At 36.3% G+C, this 19,837-nt stretch overlaps 1 protein-coding gene across 2 annotated transcripts; it reads right to left on the bottom strand.

Moving 5' to 3' along the window:
* Positions 1-14: 14 nt before the first annotated feature.
* On the bottom strand, positions 15-19,479 carry LOC113533434 (protein disulfide isomerase Creld1). 2 transcript variants are annotated; one of them, XM_053236296.1, is made up of 12 exons: positions 19,278-19,479; positions 18,272-18,448; positions 17,029-17,151; positions 16,744-16,826; positions 11,382-11,492; positions 9,410-9,501; positions 7,450-7,629; positions 7,229-7,324; positions 4,332-4,415; positions 4,012-4,107; positions 3,679-3,819; positions 15-2,175 (listed from the first exon to the last, which is right to left on the bottom strand). In XM_053236296.1, the coding sequence occupies exons 3-12, from the start codon at positions 17,143-17,145 to the stop codon at positions 1,955-1,957; spliced, it is 1,221 nt and encodes a 406-aa protein (XP_053092271.1). In that variant the 5' UTR covers positions 17,146-17,151; positions 18,272-18,448; positions 19,278-19,479; the 3' UTR covers positions 15-1,954. The 2 variants fall into 2 exon arrangements, with proteins under 2 accessions (XP_053092271.1, XP_034162625.1); XM_034306734.2 differs by lacking the exon at positions 18,272-18,448 and having other exon boundaries at positions 19,278-19,478.
* Between the last annotated feature and the right edge of the window lie 358 nt (positions 19,480-19,837).

Here is a 19,837-nt window from a genome sequence, read left to right as displayed (position 1 = left end):
AGGAAGCGACTGAGTGACTTGAAAAGGCTTTAATGAAATGATCCACGGTTTTGGCATAGAATAAATCAAATCATTAAAACTAATGATTATTTCTGTGGCATTATTACAGCAAAAGCCTAAAATCTGAAACATGGAGGTAGACTATGGAGTTCATAGGTGGACTAGCTTTTTCAATTCAAGACAACTGACAGTTTTAATTTAAAAAAGAAAGAGAAAAAAAAAAAGTTTCTTATTAAAAGGAGCTCATGCATCATATGTCATACTGAAATCAGATCCTGGAGGTTCCACATGGAGAAAGCATTATTTATCTTTATAAATGTTTTAAATTCAATTTCACATATATAATGTAATTCGTTTTTTTCCAGCTTAGCTAGCTTTTATATGAGCAGATCATTTTTGCTGATCTGTGCAATAAAATGATTGTTAGTCTGTTTATTTGAGATATTATAGCAGCTATATTTTGTTGGAGTTCACAGTGAATACCTAAAAATAGTCCAAAACAAATGGTATAGCACAAATACAAACAAATGATCGATACTCATTTGGTTAGTTGTTTTTTGGTGTGGTTTAGAGTTCACTGTAAATTAATGCACTGTGATATCACTCTCAGCCATGATGGTACATATATTTAAATATATGTGCTAAAATATCTCAAAAAAAAAAAAAAAAAACTATCAAAGAAGCACAAATGAATTACCTTGAAGTATTATTCATGTTCTTTTTAAACGGGTGCCAATTTCACAGACGTGTAGGTCTAATATTTAATGAGCAAGGCTCATGGATTTTGAATTCGAAAGCCCCTGAAATTATAAAAAATAAATAAATAAAATTTAAAAAAACATCATAACACACACACACACATCTGCCATATAGACATCACAAAATGATGCTCTACTTACAAATTCAAATAAAGACATTTAAATGGAAAAAAAAACAACAAATGAAGACAATCTAATAACCTCTTGTATAAATACATAATAATATCAGGAAAAAATACACCTATAAGGAGCTGTAATTAATAAATAATTAAATAAATAACATTTATAGTCCTTACTCTTACTGCTCAATAAATGAAAAAAAAAGTGAAATTATTCAAAGAAAAATTATGTAAGTTAAAGATGTTTCAGAGCACACAGTATAAATATCCTTCCTAGGTCAAGTGTTCATGCATTTCATAAAATGTGTGTAGGATGGAGTGGGGGAAAAAAAAAAAAAAAAACCTTCATACATACGCTCTGTCTTATCTTCCTCTAAAGAACATTTCTGCTCAATTTTTTGCTTTGTCTAAATTAGGGGTGAGATGATATACAGGTATAACAATACATCATGGCAAGAAACTCTGAAATAACTAGGATTTTTCAATTTCAATGCCAATTTCAAACGGACGGTTTATAACGATAGTTCACAGGTTTGCCCATGATGCTTAAATATAATCATAGATTAAAAATCTGTCTTTTTTTTCATATCATTCCATCCATAATCTAAACTGAGCAAACATAAAGTGTCAAAGTAGCAGGCTGCTTAAAGTATTTGAGGCCAAAACTAAAACGGGAGAAAGATTCAGCGTTATGTTATACGGCTGTCCTTTCTTCTGAGACACACATACAGTAAATATATTCTATTACATGCCAAGCTTTAGTGAAGTCCCTTTCTAAAATCTTAATCCGGATCAAGTGTAGTAAAAACTTCTCTATGTAAAGTCTCTTATAGCAGAGCAGCAGAGAAATTGTACTGTGCATATAAAAGAGCGTAGTACAAAATCATAGCATAGTCTGAACGTTAAATTTCCCAGCCCTTGACGCAGCAACATTGCTATAATCCCCCCTCCTCTCCCCTGACTCCTCGCTGTCCCACCTCCCAGCCCCTCCCACTTCTTCAAGTTTAGGTCGCCTAATAGGCTTGTGTACCATTCGCCGATCTGTCCTCGCTTTCTAGTTCCTGAGATTCTGATTGGTTAGCGTCCTTTGAGGATACCGTCCAGCATGCGGTCGCCTTTCTCCGAGAGCCAGTAGCCAGCCATGGCAGCCACGCCCCCAATAAAGATGGCAGTGAAGACCATGTCTCCTTTAGCGGCTAGCGTGGCTAGCGCGCAGATCACCACTCCGAAAAACATCTGCTGAAGGACGAGCACCTCGTCATCCGTCATGTCGTCAAATAAGCCTTTATCTGGATCAGCTGAAGAGAGACGTAAAAGACTGTAATGTCAATGTTAAAAAAAAAAAAAAAAAAAAAAAACACTCGTTACATTTTAAATCTGTTTAAGGTCAGTAAATTGTTTATGAAAAGTCTACACACCCCAATTACAATAGCAGGTTTAAAAAAAAAAAAAAAAAAAGTTAAACCAAGATAAATCATGTCAGATTTATCTTTTTTTTTTTTTTTTTTTTTTTTAAACCTTTAATTTGATATAGCAACTAACAAAATTCAAGTGAAAATCATCAGATGTACCAACACCGGGGCACCACAGTGACATCACTAGATAAGGACGTCCCACCAAAATTGACGAAAGGACAAGAAGAAAATGTCTCAAGGAAGAGACCTGAGAGACCTACTGCAACATTAAAGGAGCTGCAGGAATATCTGGTAATTATGCGTTAGTCTGTGCATGTGACAATCTCTCGTACTCTTCACGTCTCGGCTATGGGGTAGGGTGGCTAGGCAGAAGCAGTTTCCCACGAAAAAAACCAACAACATCCAAAACCTGCCTAAATCACCCTAAACCATGTGGCAAAATGTGCTATGGTTTGATGAGACCAAGGTAGAACTTTTTGGGCACAATTCTACAAGATACGTTTGGCTCAAAAACAAGACAGCATATCAGCTAAGGTACACCATACCCACAGTGAAGCATGGTGGTGGCAGCATCATGCTATGGGGCTGCTTCTGTTCAGCTGGGACTGCAGATAATTTCAATTTCGTTTGGCACAAACCTTATAAGCCTCTATTAGACAGCTGAATTTCACCTTCCAGCATGATAATGACCCAAAGCACAAATCCAAATCAACAAAGGAATGGCTTCGGAAGAAGAAAAATATTTTGGAACGGCTTAGTCAGAATCTTTCAGAAAACCTGTGGAATGACTTGAAGAGGGCTGGGAACAAGAGATCCCCTTGCAGTCTGTTAGATCTGGAGCATTCTTGCAAGGAAAATCAAATCAAATGAAATCAAATTGCCAAATCAATATCAGCTGGTAGACTCTTACACATTTTCAAATTTTTCTATATATGTTTTTCACATGAATTTTGTTGGTTGCTGTATCACATCAAAGGTGGAAAAATATCTGACAAGATTCATTTGGTTTCATTTTTTTTTTACATCACAAAAACCTGAAATTTTACCTGGGGTATGTAGATTTTTTATACACATACATACATACTCACGCAAGTCACTTTATTAGGAACACCTTTACTTTCATGCAATCAGCCAATCATGCAGCAGCAGCACAATGCATAATAAATCGTGCAGATTCATGCAGAGTTATTTAAAAGATAATTGCAGGAATGAGTAGGTGTACAGGTATTCCTATTAAGTGGCTGTTGAGTGTACATACAGCCTTCATAGACACCATTACCCCAATTCTATATACCAGAATGTAATCATATTATATTTCCATATTGTAAACCATAATTCTGGAACTGAAAAGTGTTTTTTTTTTGTTTTTTTTTAAAAAACACTCACAAGGTGGCAGGTTCTCCACACAGATGCTGTCTCTGCGTATGAAGCCCTCTGCGCACTCACATCGGAACGAACCCTGTTCATTAATACAAGCTTCATTCAGTCCCGGACACGCTATTGCTTTCTCCTTACACTCATCCACATCTAAAAAAAAAAAAAAAAAAAAGAGAGAGGCAGACACATGGGATATCTCAGACTTCTAAAGCGTCTGGGACTACAGTTTGACCTAAAAGACATAGCCTAAAGGACTAATAATAATATTTGCAATAATTAGAGCTTTAAAAGAAAAAAAAAGTGCTGAAAAGATCAAATTAACAGTGGAACTAGGAGACTTACCGAGACACTTAGCTCCGGTCAGTCTGTAACCTCGAGCGCATTTCTTACAGCGAGCAGGACCACTGCCCATGCATCCTACACACGCCGGATCACAACCTACACACAGCGGAGAGAATGGTGAATATGCCATGTGTGTGTGTGTGTGTGTGTGTGTGTGTGTGCTACAGAAACAGCCAGGAGATGGACACATAAATGACAGAAACGAGTCTAATATCTCTGAAATACATTGTTCCACATGTTCTTTTTCCCCAAATGGTGTTAAATACACAGCATGCCCACACTCTACAGACATTCCCATCTCTTTGTGTGCGCATTCGTACCTCTGCATTCGTACGAGCCATCAGTGTTGAAACAGTAAGTGTTAGACGAGCAGCGAGCCAACTCAGTGCCGCACTCATCCACATCTGCCAAAAGAAACCGAGTGTTAGACACGCTTAGATCACAATTCACAAACCCACATCCTGTTTTCCACACGCGCGCCTCAGAACCGGCGTTTTTTCTCCCACTCAGACAAAACGCCGTCTTTATACCACAGCGCAAGTGAATTCTCGAATCAGAAGGTTTGGATTCATTTTTACCCGCAGTTCTGATGGATGGAACATGAATGGCAGCTTCATATTACCGCGCTCGTTCTAACATGTTATCGTTTCTATAGTAACAGCTCTTTCACAGGGATTGCTATGGAGGACCAGCCATAAATAAGTGTGTTGTATAATCATAGATATGGTGAAATTTTCTCTTACGACACGTTTATGTAACATGAAACAGTTATGGAAGGAGTCTCTAGTGTCTGCGTAACAGTTAGTAGGTTTTTCCACTATGGGAAAGTCTTCCTTCCAGTTTCTGAGTAACATGACAAGCTGGGTTATTTTTGTATTATTAACTTCAAGGATAGAAGATAGAATGGAAGAGATTGTGAGGAAATGACTGTTTATAGTTTATACAGTTTGTCTCGTAGACATTCCATAACATTAAATGTAACTATAAACAGTTGAAGTGATCATTAATAAATTAAAAAATTGTAATCGCTGTCAAATCGCTGTGGTATAAGGGGGATAACCCTCTTCACGCCGTGCTGTTATTGGAAAATAATCCGCTTTGGCGTGGTAGCAGTAAGTTCGCTTTGTGTCAGGCTGTATCACATAACCCTGGAGTGGATTACGTTAATATAACAGCACAGCCCGTTGTGCGATATTCGGTACGTAGAACGCTGATATCAGGAACACTATTAAAAGAAGGATTTTGGTTTGAAATTGATGCAAATGTTGATGTTATTGGATCACGGTTGGCTATTCATCTCTGATGAAGTACATTACATTAAATTATAATTAAAGACAGCACATGCTATCACCAAATAGAGTTTGCATGTATATGTGTGTGTGTGTGTGTGTGTTGCAAGAACTTCACATCGTTCACTTTCTTGTTTAATTTCCGATGGTGGTCTTGTTAAATTCCTTATGGTTAATAAAAAAATAAAAAAATAAATTCCATTTTAAAGAGCAAAAATATTAGGTGACAATCAGAAGGCAAAGTACAATCCTCTTAACAGGCCACTTATTTATTTTTTTTCCGTCTTAAGTTAATACTTGCACTGCCACTGCAGTTTTATACGTAATCATAAGAATTTTTCATATTGTTTCTCATGTAATGTGTATAAACACCATCAGCACTAAGGTTTACTGTCTGGATTTGATCATTTAGCTGGCTTTTGCCCAAAATCATCATCGTTACCTGGTGACAGATTGCACATGTAATTCGAAATGACATTTGAAGAAATTTGCTTCCTTGAAGAGACAAAGTAAATTTACTTAATGACTAGAAAAATATTTATTTGGGCAAAACTCTATAGCTGCATCACAGATTGCGTTAATGCTGTAATTTGCGTTAAATAAAAAATATTTTACAAAGGTCAACAATAATATTTTACTAATTAAGTCTTATTACATTTTATTAATAAATTTTTTTATTTACAAATTTTATGTTATAATAAATTATTTTATTAATAAAATATATATTGTATTAATTATTCGTTTTTTGAAAAGGCTTTCAACATTTAGCTCACTGAGCTTAGTTTACAGATCGGCGGTCCTGAAGTACTTTAATGGATTGTACGTTACAAAATGTCATTCAAATTTTACTGCTTTTTTGTTTCCTTCTTCTTGATAAGAGAGATGTACTTGTAGAAAAGGATGTACTTTGGCAAAAAACCGTCACAGCATTTCCATTATCTGTGACGGTTGCTCAAGAAAGCAATTCTGTTGCCAAAATAAATACTCTCCTCATTCCACCTACGTAATGTCAGTCTGAACTGTCCTCGAGGCTGGAAGTAGCCTGGAGACACAAACCAAAGTTTTACTGATTACTGAAAAATTGTTTTTTATGAGCTGTCAGTTTGACAGAAAGTCAAAGTTTTTTTTCTTTCAGTGTATAGAATTTCTCCATTTTAATTTACTGTCATTTATGTAGTTTTTTTAAACATACAAGACAAATTAGACTTAAATAATATACTACAATAACTATAAAAATATAAATACTACACCATTATAAATGATGAGATAAGATAAAACGTATACAAGCTTTAGCTCTCGTCCTTTAACGTGACTAATGGGTGTACAAATTAATTAAAGATAGTGAAGTTAAGTGATATTGTTTGTTAAATGCATTGATTTTGTTAATATTTAAAAGTATTTTGAATGAACTTTTACTGTTTTTAGGCCTGCTTTCCTAATGCTAATCCTAATCGTTGACACTTTAACTGCAGAATTGATGAATTCCCTCAAATATTTTTTCATATCTGCGAGCAAACAGTGTGGATTAACATGTCAGTGATTTCTGTTGGTTAATACAGAAGCTCATAGGAGTGGGAAGATGTACCTGCGTGACAATAAAAAATTAACTGAAATATTTTGACCATTTGCGTTGTGATAACCTGATATGGATGATGTCATACCCTCCAACATTCCCCGACATTTCTGAAACATTTTTAAAACTACTAAAAAAAAATTCTTTTAACAAGAATGTTAAAAATTTCTAGTTAAGGAGAAAGTTTTCTAGTAAATCAGTATTTCCCAAGCCAGTCCCTCAGAAGGTCCACATTCTTGTTCTGTTCCAGCTGAATTGAGTAATCGCTGGATGAAGTGTGTTGGGAGCTGAGATGGAGGACAAATGGTGCTATTAAATTCATCTAAATAACATGCAAAACTTTTTAAAAACTCACCCACACACTTGTTGTCATGAAGGATCCATCCGGGCTTGCAGTCCAGACACTTGTAGTCTTGTGGACCACTACACTTTTTACAGGAGTGATAGCAGGCTACAAGCACACACACACACACACACACACACACACACAGTTCTTGTAATGCAGATCACATCTGTTGTAATACATTTCCAAGTTTCATTTAGCAAAATAAACTAAAATATGTTGCTGATGGTCACCTGAGCAGGGCGGCTGCGAGTGATTGGAGCTCTTCTCTCTGTAATATCCGTCTGCACAGTCCTGACACAGAGGGCCCGAATAGCCAGGGTCACACACACACTCCCCGTCTCCCAGACGCGTTCCCTCTCCCTCACAGCGCCCGAGACCTCCACACACACCGCCGGGACCTGACGGGCATTCTGACAAATACACGGCGTGTGAATGTTTGAACTGTTATTGTTAAAAAATGATAAGCAAGGAATAACAGGGGGTGGGGTGTGATGCAGCACTACGCACAAACGGAGTGCCGCTATCGCCGCTGAAGTGCATTATTTTCAACAACAGCACGGTCAGGAGTGTGTTATTCCACTTATACCATAGCAATTTGCCAATGATTACAATGTTTAAATTATTAATGAATGACAGGCCACACATTTTAACGGTTTATAGTTAGATTTAATGTTGTGAAACATTAGTTTCTGCTCTCACTTCGGTTATATCCACAATAATCAGTCATTCCCTCACCAGCCTCCCTCTTCTCTCTCTCTCTCTCTCTCTCTCTCTCTCTCTCTCTCTCTCAGAAAAAAACACAGCTTGTGAACACTTTCCTGTGTTCATAAACTTCACAAGGCAAAGAAACTGCTACAAACCACTTACACTCCTTCCATAAATGTTAAACAAAGGTTTCCTAAACAAAAAAACAACAAAAAAAAAATACTACATCAATGACTAAGTTTTACTTTGTTAAGCAACTAGTTTTTAATATCAGTTTTTTAATATTAATGTTAGATTATGTGGAGCGTCTACCGTACAAGTCCCTGTGTATGAGCTGTTACTATAGAAACAATAAAGTATTAGAACGAGTGTGTTAATATTAACCTATCGCTCATGTTACAGCTGGAACTACTTCCTGAGCCGTGCTGTTAGACGAAAATAACACACACCTTCTGAACTTCTGATCAAGCAGATTCGAGCATTCAACTGCGCCGTGGTATAACCTGATATAAAATCTGATATAAAATCTGATATAAAATCGTACCCAGTTGATTTATTTAGTACAAGAATTCTGTGACATATTTTAAAGAATACCTAGACTATCACTATACTGAGTCAATCATACTGAGTATAGTCTTCTCTGCGTCGTCATCCAAAATAAGAACAAACTCTTCTTCTTGTATTACTAAACAAGGATGTAATGTTGAGGGAGTAATAATTTGATAAAACTCTATTCCCTTTCATAACAGCACATGACTGTACTAATCACCCAAGTGACCCCATTTGACCCACAAAGACAGCGAAAAAAGTAAAATGAATGAATAGAATGAATAGAATTTAGCCACAAACACATCACCTGCTGTCCAGCACATCATGTCTTGTAACTGAGAACTTTTACAGATACTTATCAGAGATACTGGTTTTGTCTATTCTGGCCAAACTCCAAAAAACAGAAAACCTCCAGGTAAATGTGCTACATCCCACATCCCTCATGTTTTACTCCGTTTCCACATTCCTGATTACTCTCATGTTTCTAACTAAACCATGTCTAACAGGAAACACTGCATCTTAAAAACAGCTAGTATTTACTCTGTCTTTCTGTTCCCACACGTATAAACCTAAAATGGACGTAAAATCGGGAACTGACCTGGAAATTCCCTGAGACAGTGCAATGAGACAACACGGCAACTGAACGTCAGTCATATTCAACAGAAAAAACTGTTAACTGTTCACGTAAGCATGTAATTCTGGGAGATTTATGTTCCTTGTTCCGTTTTAATAATGTTGTTCGTTACACTGATATTAGCGGCTGGTTATGTGGAAGTTTAAAAAAAAAAAAAAAAAAAAAAAAAAAAAAATTTTTTAACGCATCCTACTAGTCATTAATGTCTATTTAAAGACGTTTAATTCCAGATTTCCGAATTAAACCAGATATTACTCAGGGTGATCAAATTAAAGCTGTGTTGTTATGTACGTTGTGTTTACCAGCACATTCTGGTCCGAAGTGACCTGCTGGGCAGCAAAGTCGGAGCTCTTCAATACACAACCACTCGAACAAGTCAGGTGCTTCCTGTTGTCTGAGAAATGAAGACATGTTATTAACTAATATACAAACATTTTATTCATCTATATCTACTAGGCTCATAAGCAAAGTATCTACAATTCAAATTTTTCAAATGGTGCTCTATATGTAATTTAAGACCGAATTTGTAATCTGAATAATCACACGCAAGGAAAAATTTTCTGTGTGTATTCTAAAACAAGTAAAAATGATTTAAATCGTCCACAGCTCCAATGTGTGTAAGTAGTTTAACGCACAGGATGCAGTACGGATTGTAGTCGGTGATGGAGACAACTTTTCTTCAGTCACTTTTGGATGAAATTGCTTTTTTAATATTCAAATTTTCGGTGTATACTATGTCAAAAAGCAGACAGCTAACACTAGCCTGAGTTTACACAACGCTTGATTAAAAAATAGCCATAAAAGCCTAAAATGTAAGGAGTGGACAAATCATACATTTATGAGCTAGCCCACTGGGCAAGTGAAACCTCCTGTGCTGCCTGGAAACTTTTTCTCTAAGCTAATAAGAGGTAGCTAATATTATTTAATCGAGTATGGCATGCCAGTTAGCTAGTGCATTAATAGGGACTAACTGCAAAAGTATACGGTCATTTTGTGCTCGCTTTGCATGTAAATTATCCCGAGTCTGGCTATCCGCTTTATTTTCTCTAAGCGATTCCTGAAAATGAATAAATGAATGAACTGCGAGGTGACTTGTGTATTGTTCTTGCAGGAGAGTTATATAACACCTTTGAGCTGGACTTGCATTAAGTTCATACATTAAGCTTTACATATCAAATGAAACCTTTTCATTAGTCTTTTTTTTTTTTTTTCTTTTTCCCCGGACACAAAAGCTGCTTATCTCAGACACCCTGGGCTACTGATTTGTCCACCCCTGCTTCATCTTGCCTTGCCTCGCCTCATGAGAATTTCGCTGCATTCTCCATTTATTTGTAGCGAACAGCAATCACTAGATTCATAACTCTAAATGCTTGGTTAGCTGCTGGTATTTCTTCTTATTTGTATAAAAAGGAAGTAAAATGTAAATAATATTTTGGTAACCTCAGCCAATTTCACAAACTGTCCACAACTGGATGTCAATTGGATGACTAGCACCAGTTACATGTGAGGATATTGTAACTGGATATTGGCGATGAATATCACGCAGTTCTTACTGTGGTCATTATTGTGTTATGAAACAAAGTGTTTAAATGGTTAAAAAGGGACATGCTTTACTTTTAGGGATATTGCATCATTGTGTCATGTGCCACAAAATGTCAAGATAGATACAAGGCTAACGGTTTGATTTATCCACAAATGTAATTAATGAGTATTGTGTGTCATAGAACTAAAAATGTTTAAAAGCAACTATTGCAAAAATATACTATGAATTATCGTTGAAAATTGTCAGTGTGTATCATTAAACTAGGGTACATTAAATTGCAGTATTTTGGGGCAATTGATGGTAACATGAGACTGTTGTATCAACAGTGTCATACATTTTCTTAAGTGATTTTCATAATGTGAAATAAGATGTTATTCATCACTAAGTACAGCAAAAGTGAGCATGCCACTTAAGCTGAAACATTAGGACAAATCGTGACAATTACTGATAATGTGATCTCGACTGTCACGACAACCCATGACAGCATATGACATCAGGCATGACAGGTGTATAACATGGTATGATGCTTCTGGGTCATGATGCATGGTTCAAGAGGTTAATGACATTCCCTGCTCAGCTCTGACTGTTTAAAACATGACACGTATTTACTCTGGGTATGTCCTGAAGCATTTACACCAAAGTTTTAAGTAAACTCCCAAATCCTTATGTAAACATTGCAAACATATAGACCATCATATCCACACCTTTGTTACACACAGATGTGCACGTACCTGTGGAACCACCATGTCTCGACCTGGTCCTCTATCTGTTCCAGCAGTTTGTTACATTCAAAGTCGGTTTTCTCACATGCTGTCTCTACGATCTCCAGCAGGCGGGTTTCGCTGCAAACACACACACACACACACACACATCACGGTTGGAGAGAGTGACAAAGCGTGAGCCAAAGGACTATCTGGGACACAAAAAGCACAAACTGATTACTGATAAACAACAATCTTTGACGAGAGAATGAAATTGTGCCCTGTTAATAATGTTAAAGGTTTAAATATACAATATACTTTGACTATTTTGACCATATGATTGTTTGAAAAATGCTTAATTGAATTCCCAAAGCTATTATGAAAACACTTGTAATGAGTGGTAAATGACGTAAAGTATGTAACTGTAACAAGAATCGAGTCATGTGACTGACGAGCATGGAAGATGGACTGAGGAAAGGTTTGATTAAGCTATACTTTTCAAAAATGTGTGAAGGCACTTTGTAGAAGTATCATCCTCTACCAATTATTCTACCACACACCAAATGTCAGAGAAAAAAAATGCGCAAAGGAGGCAGTGATGTGTTCACTTAGATACTCATCATGAAATTTCCACACATTTTTTTTGCATGTGTTCATTCTCGTTTGTAAGATAATGAATGTTTATTTTAGCATATTTGAGAATGTGGCCATTAGATGAAGCATTAAAAAATACCAATTGACCAATATGCGGTATTGGAGGAGTGGTTGAGCGTCAGCGGTGGATGGAGAGGAGGTGGGCTGAACTGGCAGGTAACACATGATGACTCTCACCTGTATCTTATTACCACCAGTTTACTTATGTGTGTTTCTTTGTGCTTTCAGTAACTGTCATGCTTTTATAACCAAAGACAGAGAGTGGCATAGCTAGCAGAGCGTGCAACACACGTACGTACACACACACACACACACACACACACACACACACACACACACACACACGCATAAACTTGAACTTGAACTAGCCAGAAGCTAGTGACGGGCGCATTTTTGAATCGGTTTATGTTTTGTGGTTTAGTTTTGAAAGTGCGCTGAAAAGCGCAGTGAAAATAAACGTGAATGCGAAGCTCTTCTGAAATTCTGCCTGCCTCCCGAGTCTTCCTCCACACTCATACACACACAATACACAATATTGTTCTACACAGTATTACTCCTTTGTTCTTAAATGTTTGCTGTACTTTCTGCAGTAAAGGTGTTTATTCACATAAAATCAGCTAAAAAAAAAAGTCTATTTTGCCTACTATTTGGTCACATCTGCATTTGATATCTGGAATAAAACATGGCTAATTTTGCCAGCTATATTTAATTTATATATAGACATTAAAATTTATTTAATATGAAACCTGAAAACAAAAAGTCATGTTTTAATCTTAACAATTTATATCTATTATCTAATCCAAAAAGCTGTATGGGAATTACAGAATTTCTACAACACGACTAAAAAAATTTTACACAGTTTCATTTTGCTGAGAAGATTTTATGCTACATATGTGATGCAACTGCATTTGTCAAATAAATAATACATGATAGATTGGCTGTTTGCTGCTGTGACTGTATTGCACAAGTTTAAACAAGTTCTGCAGTAAATCTTAACTACAGTATAATTGATTTAAGAGCTAAATTAAGCACAGCACAAAAGATCTGACCTGATAGCAGGATCTAGACATCTTTTGTTGTTTTGTCATTTTTTTATTTTATCATAAATTTTATATTTAAATATTAAATTAATTAATTAATTAAAATTAAAATATTAAATTTAAATATTTTAAAATGTAATATTTTAATATTTTATTTAATCAAAAACCTTTAATCAAAAATCCAACTGACAAAAAAAAAACTTTTCTTCAGTCACTTTTGGATGAAATTGCTTTTTTAATATTCAAATTTTCAGTCTATACTATGTCAAAAAGCAGACAGCTAACACTAGCCTGAGTTTACACAACGCTTGATTAAAAAATAGCCATAAAAGCCTAAAATGTAAGGAGTGGACAAGTCATACATTTATGAGCTAGCCCACTGGGCAAGTGAAACCTCCTGTGCTGCCTGGAAACTTTTTCTCTAAGCTAATAAGAGGTAGCTAATATTATTTAATCGAGTATGGCATGCTAGTTAGCTAGTGCATTAATAGGGACTAACTGCAAAAGTATACGGTCATTTTGTGCTCGCTTTGCATGTAAATTATCCCGAGTCTGGCGAGGTGACGTGTGTATTGTTCTTGCAGGAGAGTTATATAACAGCTTTGAGCTGGACTTCATACATTCATAAGTTCATACATTAAACTTTATATATCAAATTAAACCTTTTCATTAGTTTTTTTTTTTTCTTTTTCCCCGGACACAAAAGCTGCTTATCTCAGACACCCTGACAAGAAATACAGCACAAAAGATCTGACCTGATGCCATGCTCCTTCTCCTTCTCCTTTTGTTGTTTTGTCATTTTTTTATTTTATCATAAATGTAATATTTAAATATTAAATTAATTAATTAATTATAATTAAATTATTAAATTTAAATATTTTAAAATGTAATATTTTAATATTTTATTTAATCAAAAACCTTTAATCAAAAATCCAACTGACAAAAAAAACTATTCTTTTTTTGTTTTGTTTTGTTCAGATTTTGTACAATCACAATCACCAAAGCCTTGTAATTAATTACAGTTGAATTAGTTAACATTCGAGCAGGAAACCATATAGTCGAGCTTACTCTGGCATCATATTCACAGGAAACCTTTCTATGACCTTAAAACTTACATAACTTGCTACCGTTCAGTCAAACATTGCCAGCAAGACAGATAAATATCTCAGAGAACAAAGTTTAAATGCCAACCGCAAAAAAAACAAAAACAAAAACAAACTCCAAGTCTGATAGCATCTGAGACTCTCAAACTTCCAATCCCAAGATCATTTTCTCAGACACCTGAAAGCAATAAAAAAAATGTGAAGTTTCACTATTCTATTCTCTTCTGAAATTTAAATTTGAACATTACCGACGTTTTGAAAATTTCAAATGTAAAAATTTATGGAACTTTCTAATTTTTTCTGTAGTTTTACACTACACTTTTGCATTTTTACAGTTTTTACACTTTTACAGTTTTGCACTTTTACAGGGCCAAGTCCCATATTTAAAGCCTCTATATCTCAGAAGCTAAAGCAGATAGAAGCCTGAAATTTTGCACAATATTTATTGGGAATACTGACATTATTTCCAGGAATTATTAAGCAAATCTGAGACGGTCAGTCAGGAACATTTTTTTTTTTTTTTTTTTTAATAAATATGGTGATTTGCGGTACCAAATTATATAATACAATATAAGAACAAGATGAGGAAATCTGCTCAACACTCAGCTATATTAATTCCATAACTACTTAAATATTTTTGCCAAACTGTCATGCAGAAGGAGCTAATATAACAAACTGGATTTAAAAAACCCAAAACCAGGACCTCGCATCAGTTTTATTTGCTTTGATGCGGCAATATTGTCCATTTTGTCTATTTTTGTCAATTTCTAATTTTGTCCCTACAAAATCATTCAGCTAAAAACATGACAAGTCAGTGGGACAGTGAATAACCAGTATATGTGTTTTTATTTCACTTTGTTGCTGTATTGCAGTATCAGAGCACACAATCTTCTCATGACATTGTTGCAGATGTTTTAAATAAAGTGCACAGGGCACAGATAGTGTGGTTTTGTTATGTCAGTGGATTTCTATGGTGTTTTTACGCTTCACTCATTTGCATGAGTGAAAAGAAATAGACCCGAAGCAAAGAACAAGGGCAGCGTGGCACTTGAGCTCAATTTTGACGCGCCAATAACATGATGCAAAGTTGGCTGGCGTGGATTGAAATTTTTTAAATGCAATTGAATGAAGTCTTGATGCAATGAGATGCAATGACACGACATGCAGTTTTTTTCTGGACTTGAGATTGTTCACAGACAGTACTGTATGACTGATACTTCGCTCATTTCAAAACCTAGAGGTAGTACTGGGAATCTCTGGTCGATCTGAAAAGGGCGGTGTAGGGTTCATTTCACGTGAACTTGGGTTTGGAACTTCAATAAAATATGCAAACTGATTTTTCAAAGATGACTGTTGATAGGTATATTTTTAGGTTTAAAAACAAGTGTACGTGCTTCATGTTTCAACATGTGTGTCACTGTCGATCATTATTCGTCACAAAAAAAAAAACAAAAACATGTTGAAACATGTTAGCATTTCTTTCTTACAACATGTTGTAATTATGTCAGTCAGGCATAGAATTGTGAGAAAGAACGTGCTTGTTTTCCGAATGCTCTTATTTACTGAAAGTAGTGTTGTACTAATTCACTCAATACAATAAACTGTCCTCTATACACTCACCAACTACTTTATTCAGAACATCTATACACCTGGTCTTTTATATAACTATCCAGTCAGCCAATCACATGGCAGCAGCACAATGCGCAAAAAAAAAAAAAAAAAAAAAAAAAATCATGCAGATTCAGGTCAAGAGCTTCAGTTAATGTTCACATCAAACATCGAAATGGAGAAAATGTGATCTCACTGACTTTGTCGTGGCATGGTCGTTGATGCCATACAGGCTGGTTCGAGTATTTCAGAAACTGTTGCTCTCCAGGAGCTTTCACGCTCAACAATCTCTAGAGATTACTCCGAATGGTGCGAAAAACAAAAAACATCCAGTGAGCTGAAGAGTGGAAGCACCTTGTTGATAAGAAAGGTCAGAGGAGAATAGCGAGCGGACAGGAAGGCTACAGTAATTCATATAACCACTCTTTACAACCGTGTTGAGCAGAAAAGCATCTCAGAACATGCGCATGACACGCCAAAGCTTGATTCAGATGGAGGAAACTTCACCTGGTCTTTTACAACTGTCAATCTTCAACTGTCTAGAGGATTGATTTTGCCATAAACCGTGCTTAACAGTGTGTGCAATAAGAATACGAGTAGGAACGAGGAGTAAGTGTGAACACAGAAAAAAACAGGGATGGAGATAGCTTATGTAAAATGCAGTAACAAACAGAAAAAAAAAGAGAGGAACATATCAAGTGGAATATGGACGTGCGTGTATATGACTGTTTGTATGTGTACATGTGCACTATATCCAGTTCTGGCACCTTAGTTATCAGTATTGAACAACAACAGCGTTAAAGAATGTACACATGAAACTCTAACAACCGTGTTTAAGAACTGGCAGTTATGCAGATTCTTATCAAACACACATCCTCAAAGTCATGCATCCTGAGAAAGTGCAGAAAAAACCCTGGCACAGAGCCAGTGGCTTACAGCAGTGTTGTATATGATGTGGTTAATGTAATGCATGTTTCACCCCCTCACCTGTGAGCGTATTTTGCCAGCTTCTCCTCTTCCCAAGCCGTGTTCCCACCACCAAAGTTTTTATTGGCTGTTCGCTCCAGGCCCTGGAACAAATTGAAATTTTTAAACAAAATTTTTAAAAACTATTTTAAAACACCAACACCAACTTTTTTTTTTTTTTATAACGCTATTGCTATACTGCACTACACTACACTGACACAGACACACACAAAAACAGGCAGACACACACACATAAAGGCAGACAGACCGACATACACACACACACACACACACACACACACACACCTTGATGAAATTTTCTGTGAGTTTGCGGCAGCTCTGGCAGGGTCCAGCCTGCACGGTCAGCATGGAGAGGTCAAAGGTAAACACCAGGATGAGGAACAGAGGCGACGAGGAGTACATGACGTCCTAAATATAAATAAATGTAAAGAGATTTTGTTTATGAATATGTGATATATTTAGAATTTCACATGCTTCCTGTGAGACACGTGAAGCCAACTAACAGCATCACTTCAAACTGCTGCTCATGCTGCATCACAGGGCAGTGGAACACCCTCAGAGGAAAGCGCTATCCGCCCTCTTCCGCATACCTGAGCTCACGGGCACCCACGATTGGTTAGTGTCGCTGTGATTGACAGGGGAGAGAGAATATGCCATCCCTCCCACCCACAGAAAACAGCCAATCTGTGAATTTGCAGCACATATTCAGGGCATCGGATTACAAAGTATGTCAGATATATTATATATTATAATAATACACACAATATATTATAACAGGTTATTAGCATATGCCTAATGGTACCTTTGCTTTTTATGATTATCACATATTTAATTATTGGAATATTTTTTTGGAGTTTGTGAGAGGTCAGGTTCAATCCTCAACACTGAATTTATACAGACAGCGAGTTATTATTATTATTATTATTATTATTATTAGGGGGCCAAGCACCGAAGGTGCGTTGGTACCCTATTGTTATTCTGTGTTTTCTTCTTCTTCTTCTTCTTCTGGCTAGGGTGTCTATGGGAGCCCATAGAACCATCTGGAAAAAAGTTGTGAAATTTGGCACACTGCTTGGCGAGGATCTAATTAACATTCAGACCAAATTTGGACCAAGTGTTGCCAACGCTCTAGCGCCACCATCAGGTCAAAATTGGGCCTAATTTGGAAGTACGTTTACTGTCATAACTTTTGAACCGTGTGTCCAAAATCTAAAAGCCAGGCATCGGCTTTTATGAGTTTCCTGGAAGTTCCGATGTTTGGTAACTTTGGCACACAGTGGAAAATATCCAGAGTGCACTCATTAAGGAAAAAGTCCTCCCTGATGTTTTAAGTTTCAACTTCTTTTGTCAACATGTTGGCTTTTTTCTCCCACTCTGGTTAACGGTTTCCTACATTACCCCGCTTACAGTGGGATTTAGCCATTGCTTTATCTCTACCTAAAGAGGGCGATGCAGCGGCACTTTAGTCCTTTATTCTGTCCAGCTCTCTCATCTTCTCATCTGTACGTTTCAGCTTCCAAAGCCTCACCTTTCATCACCATCGTGCAAGTCATCTCATAGGTCATTAACTAGCAGAGCCAAGTCTGCCAAAACTGGGCACAAACTGCTTCACATAGCTGCAAAGCATTCTTCAACTTTAAGTCCAATGTTTCTTGTCTCCACTACCTCTACGCTGGATTTATCATTAGTATGACAGTGACGGTCACTGGGGGGGAAAAAAAAAAAACCTGAGTAAGAAAAGAAGCTCTTGTTCTGTTGTTTTTAGGAGTGAACACCAAATCTTGTTTCTTATCCCTTCTGTTTGAGATTGCTGACATTTTATATATATATATATATATATATATATATATATATATATATATATATATATATAGGCTTATAAATAATGCTGACTTTAATCAAATGTCTGTTTTACTAAAAATGAGTGGAAGGTTCATGAATAAAAAACAACATATTATTGCACACATTTAAATAATGAGCCTGATATTTAAACAGTAAATTAATCTGTACTTCAAGGATCCTTGGATTTTTTTAAACAGTTAAAGGGACTGCTAAAAGTTTGAGAACCCCTGCCCTAGAGGATAAAGAATACCCATAATGCATAGCGGCACCATTTCAGACCTAGGGACAGAACGATGCCAAGTGATGCTGATGTTTAAGATTAGCTAAATCAACATATTCATTAAACAGGTGGTGTTTTTTATTTTTACATTTCTGTTTGTTATCCCTTAATGAACAAATCCCCAAACCACCATTTTTCAGGCTGATACAGGACACTGCATATTCGCTAACAGAGAGGACAATAGCACTGTTTAAGCACTATTACACAATATTATTTTTAAAAACAAATATCAGCTCCTGCTCAGGCTGAACTGTAATTTCTTTTCACTCGAGGGAACATGAGGAAAGTGAAGAGTAAAGCCGAAATAAACAGCGTGTTCGCCATTTAAAAGCTAGTCAGCTAATAAATTAGCAGCTCGGCTAGTCTGTATGAGATGCACCCAAGCAGCATCCTTCTCTATCCATGTACTTACGTTGCAGTTTTTCTTACGAGCAAAGAAGAGGCTTTCGCTTCCTCTCGTCTCTCACACACACGCAAACTAAAACTGCCCGCAGATTCTCGAATGCAGATTATCCTGCGTGACATAAACCTGCTTTTCTTTGCCAATGCTAACCTCGCCCCATCTGGATTTCTAGCTCATTCTGTGAGCGCTGCAGCTGTATCATAATAGTACCGCCCACCGGCATCACGGGCCAATCACTGAACAGCGATTTCGAGTTTAACCAATCAGCTATCGCCGTGTACCAAACTGAAAGGCGGGGCAAGAAATTCACCTGATCATGTATGCCGTCATACAATAATATGATAACAAAATACATATTAAAAATAATCAAAATCATACAAAAAACAAGCATTTATTTCATTTTACTTATTTATTTATTTTTAAGGTAAACAGAAGGCACTTCGGATTAACATGGAAAAAAAAAAACATTTGACAACACACAAATGAGCAACACTCTTTACTTTACAGACTGGTTTACTATTTACAAAGTGAAACAAGGACAGCATACAAAAAAAAAAAAAAAATCTTTT

The sequence above is a fragment of the Pangasianodon hypophthalmus genome, chromosome 8 (assembly GCF_027358585.1).
Source record: "Pangasianodon hypophthalmus isolate fPanHyp1 chromosome 8, fPanHyp1.pri, whole genome shotgun sequence".
NCBI classification, from domain to species: domain Eukaryota; kingdom Metazoa; phylum Chordata; class Actinopteri; order Siluriformes; family Pangasiidae; genus Pangasianodon; species Pangasianodon hypophthalmus.
The sequence above is the reverse complement of the archived record's forward strand: the minus strand, read 5'-3'. Positions and strand labels throughout refer to the sequence as shown.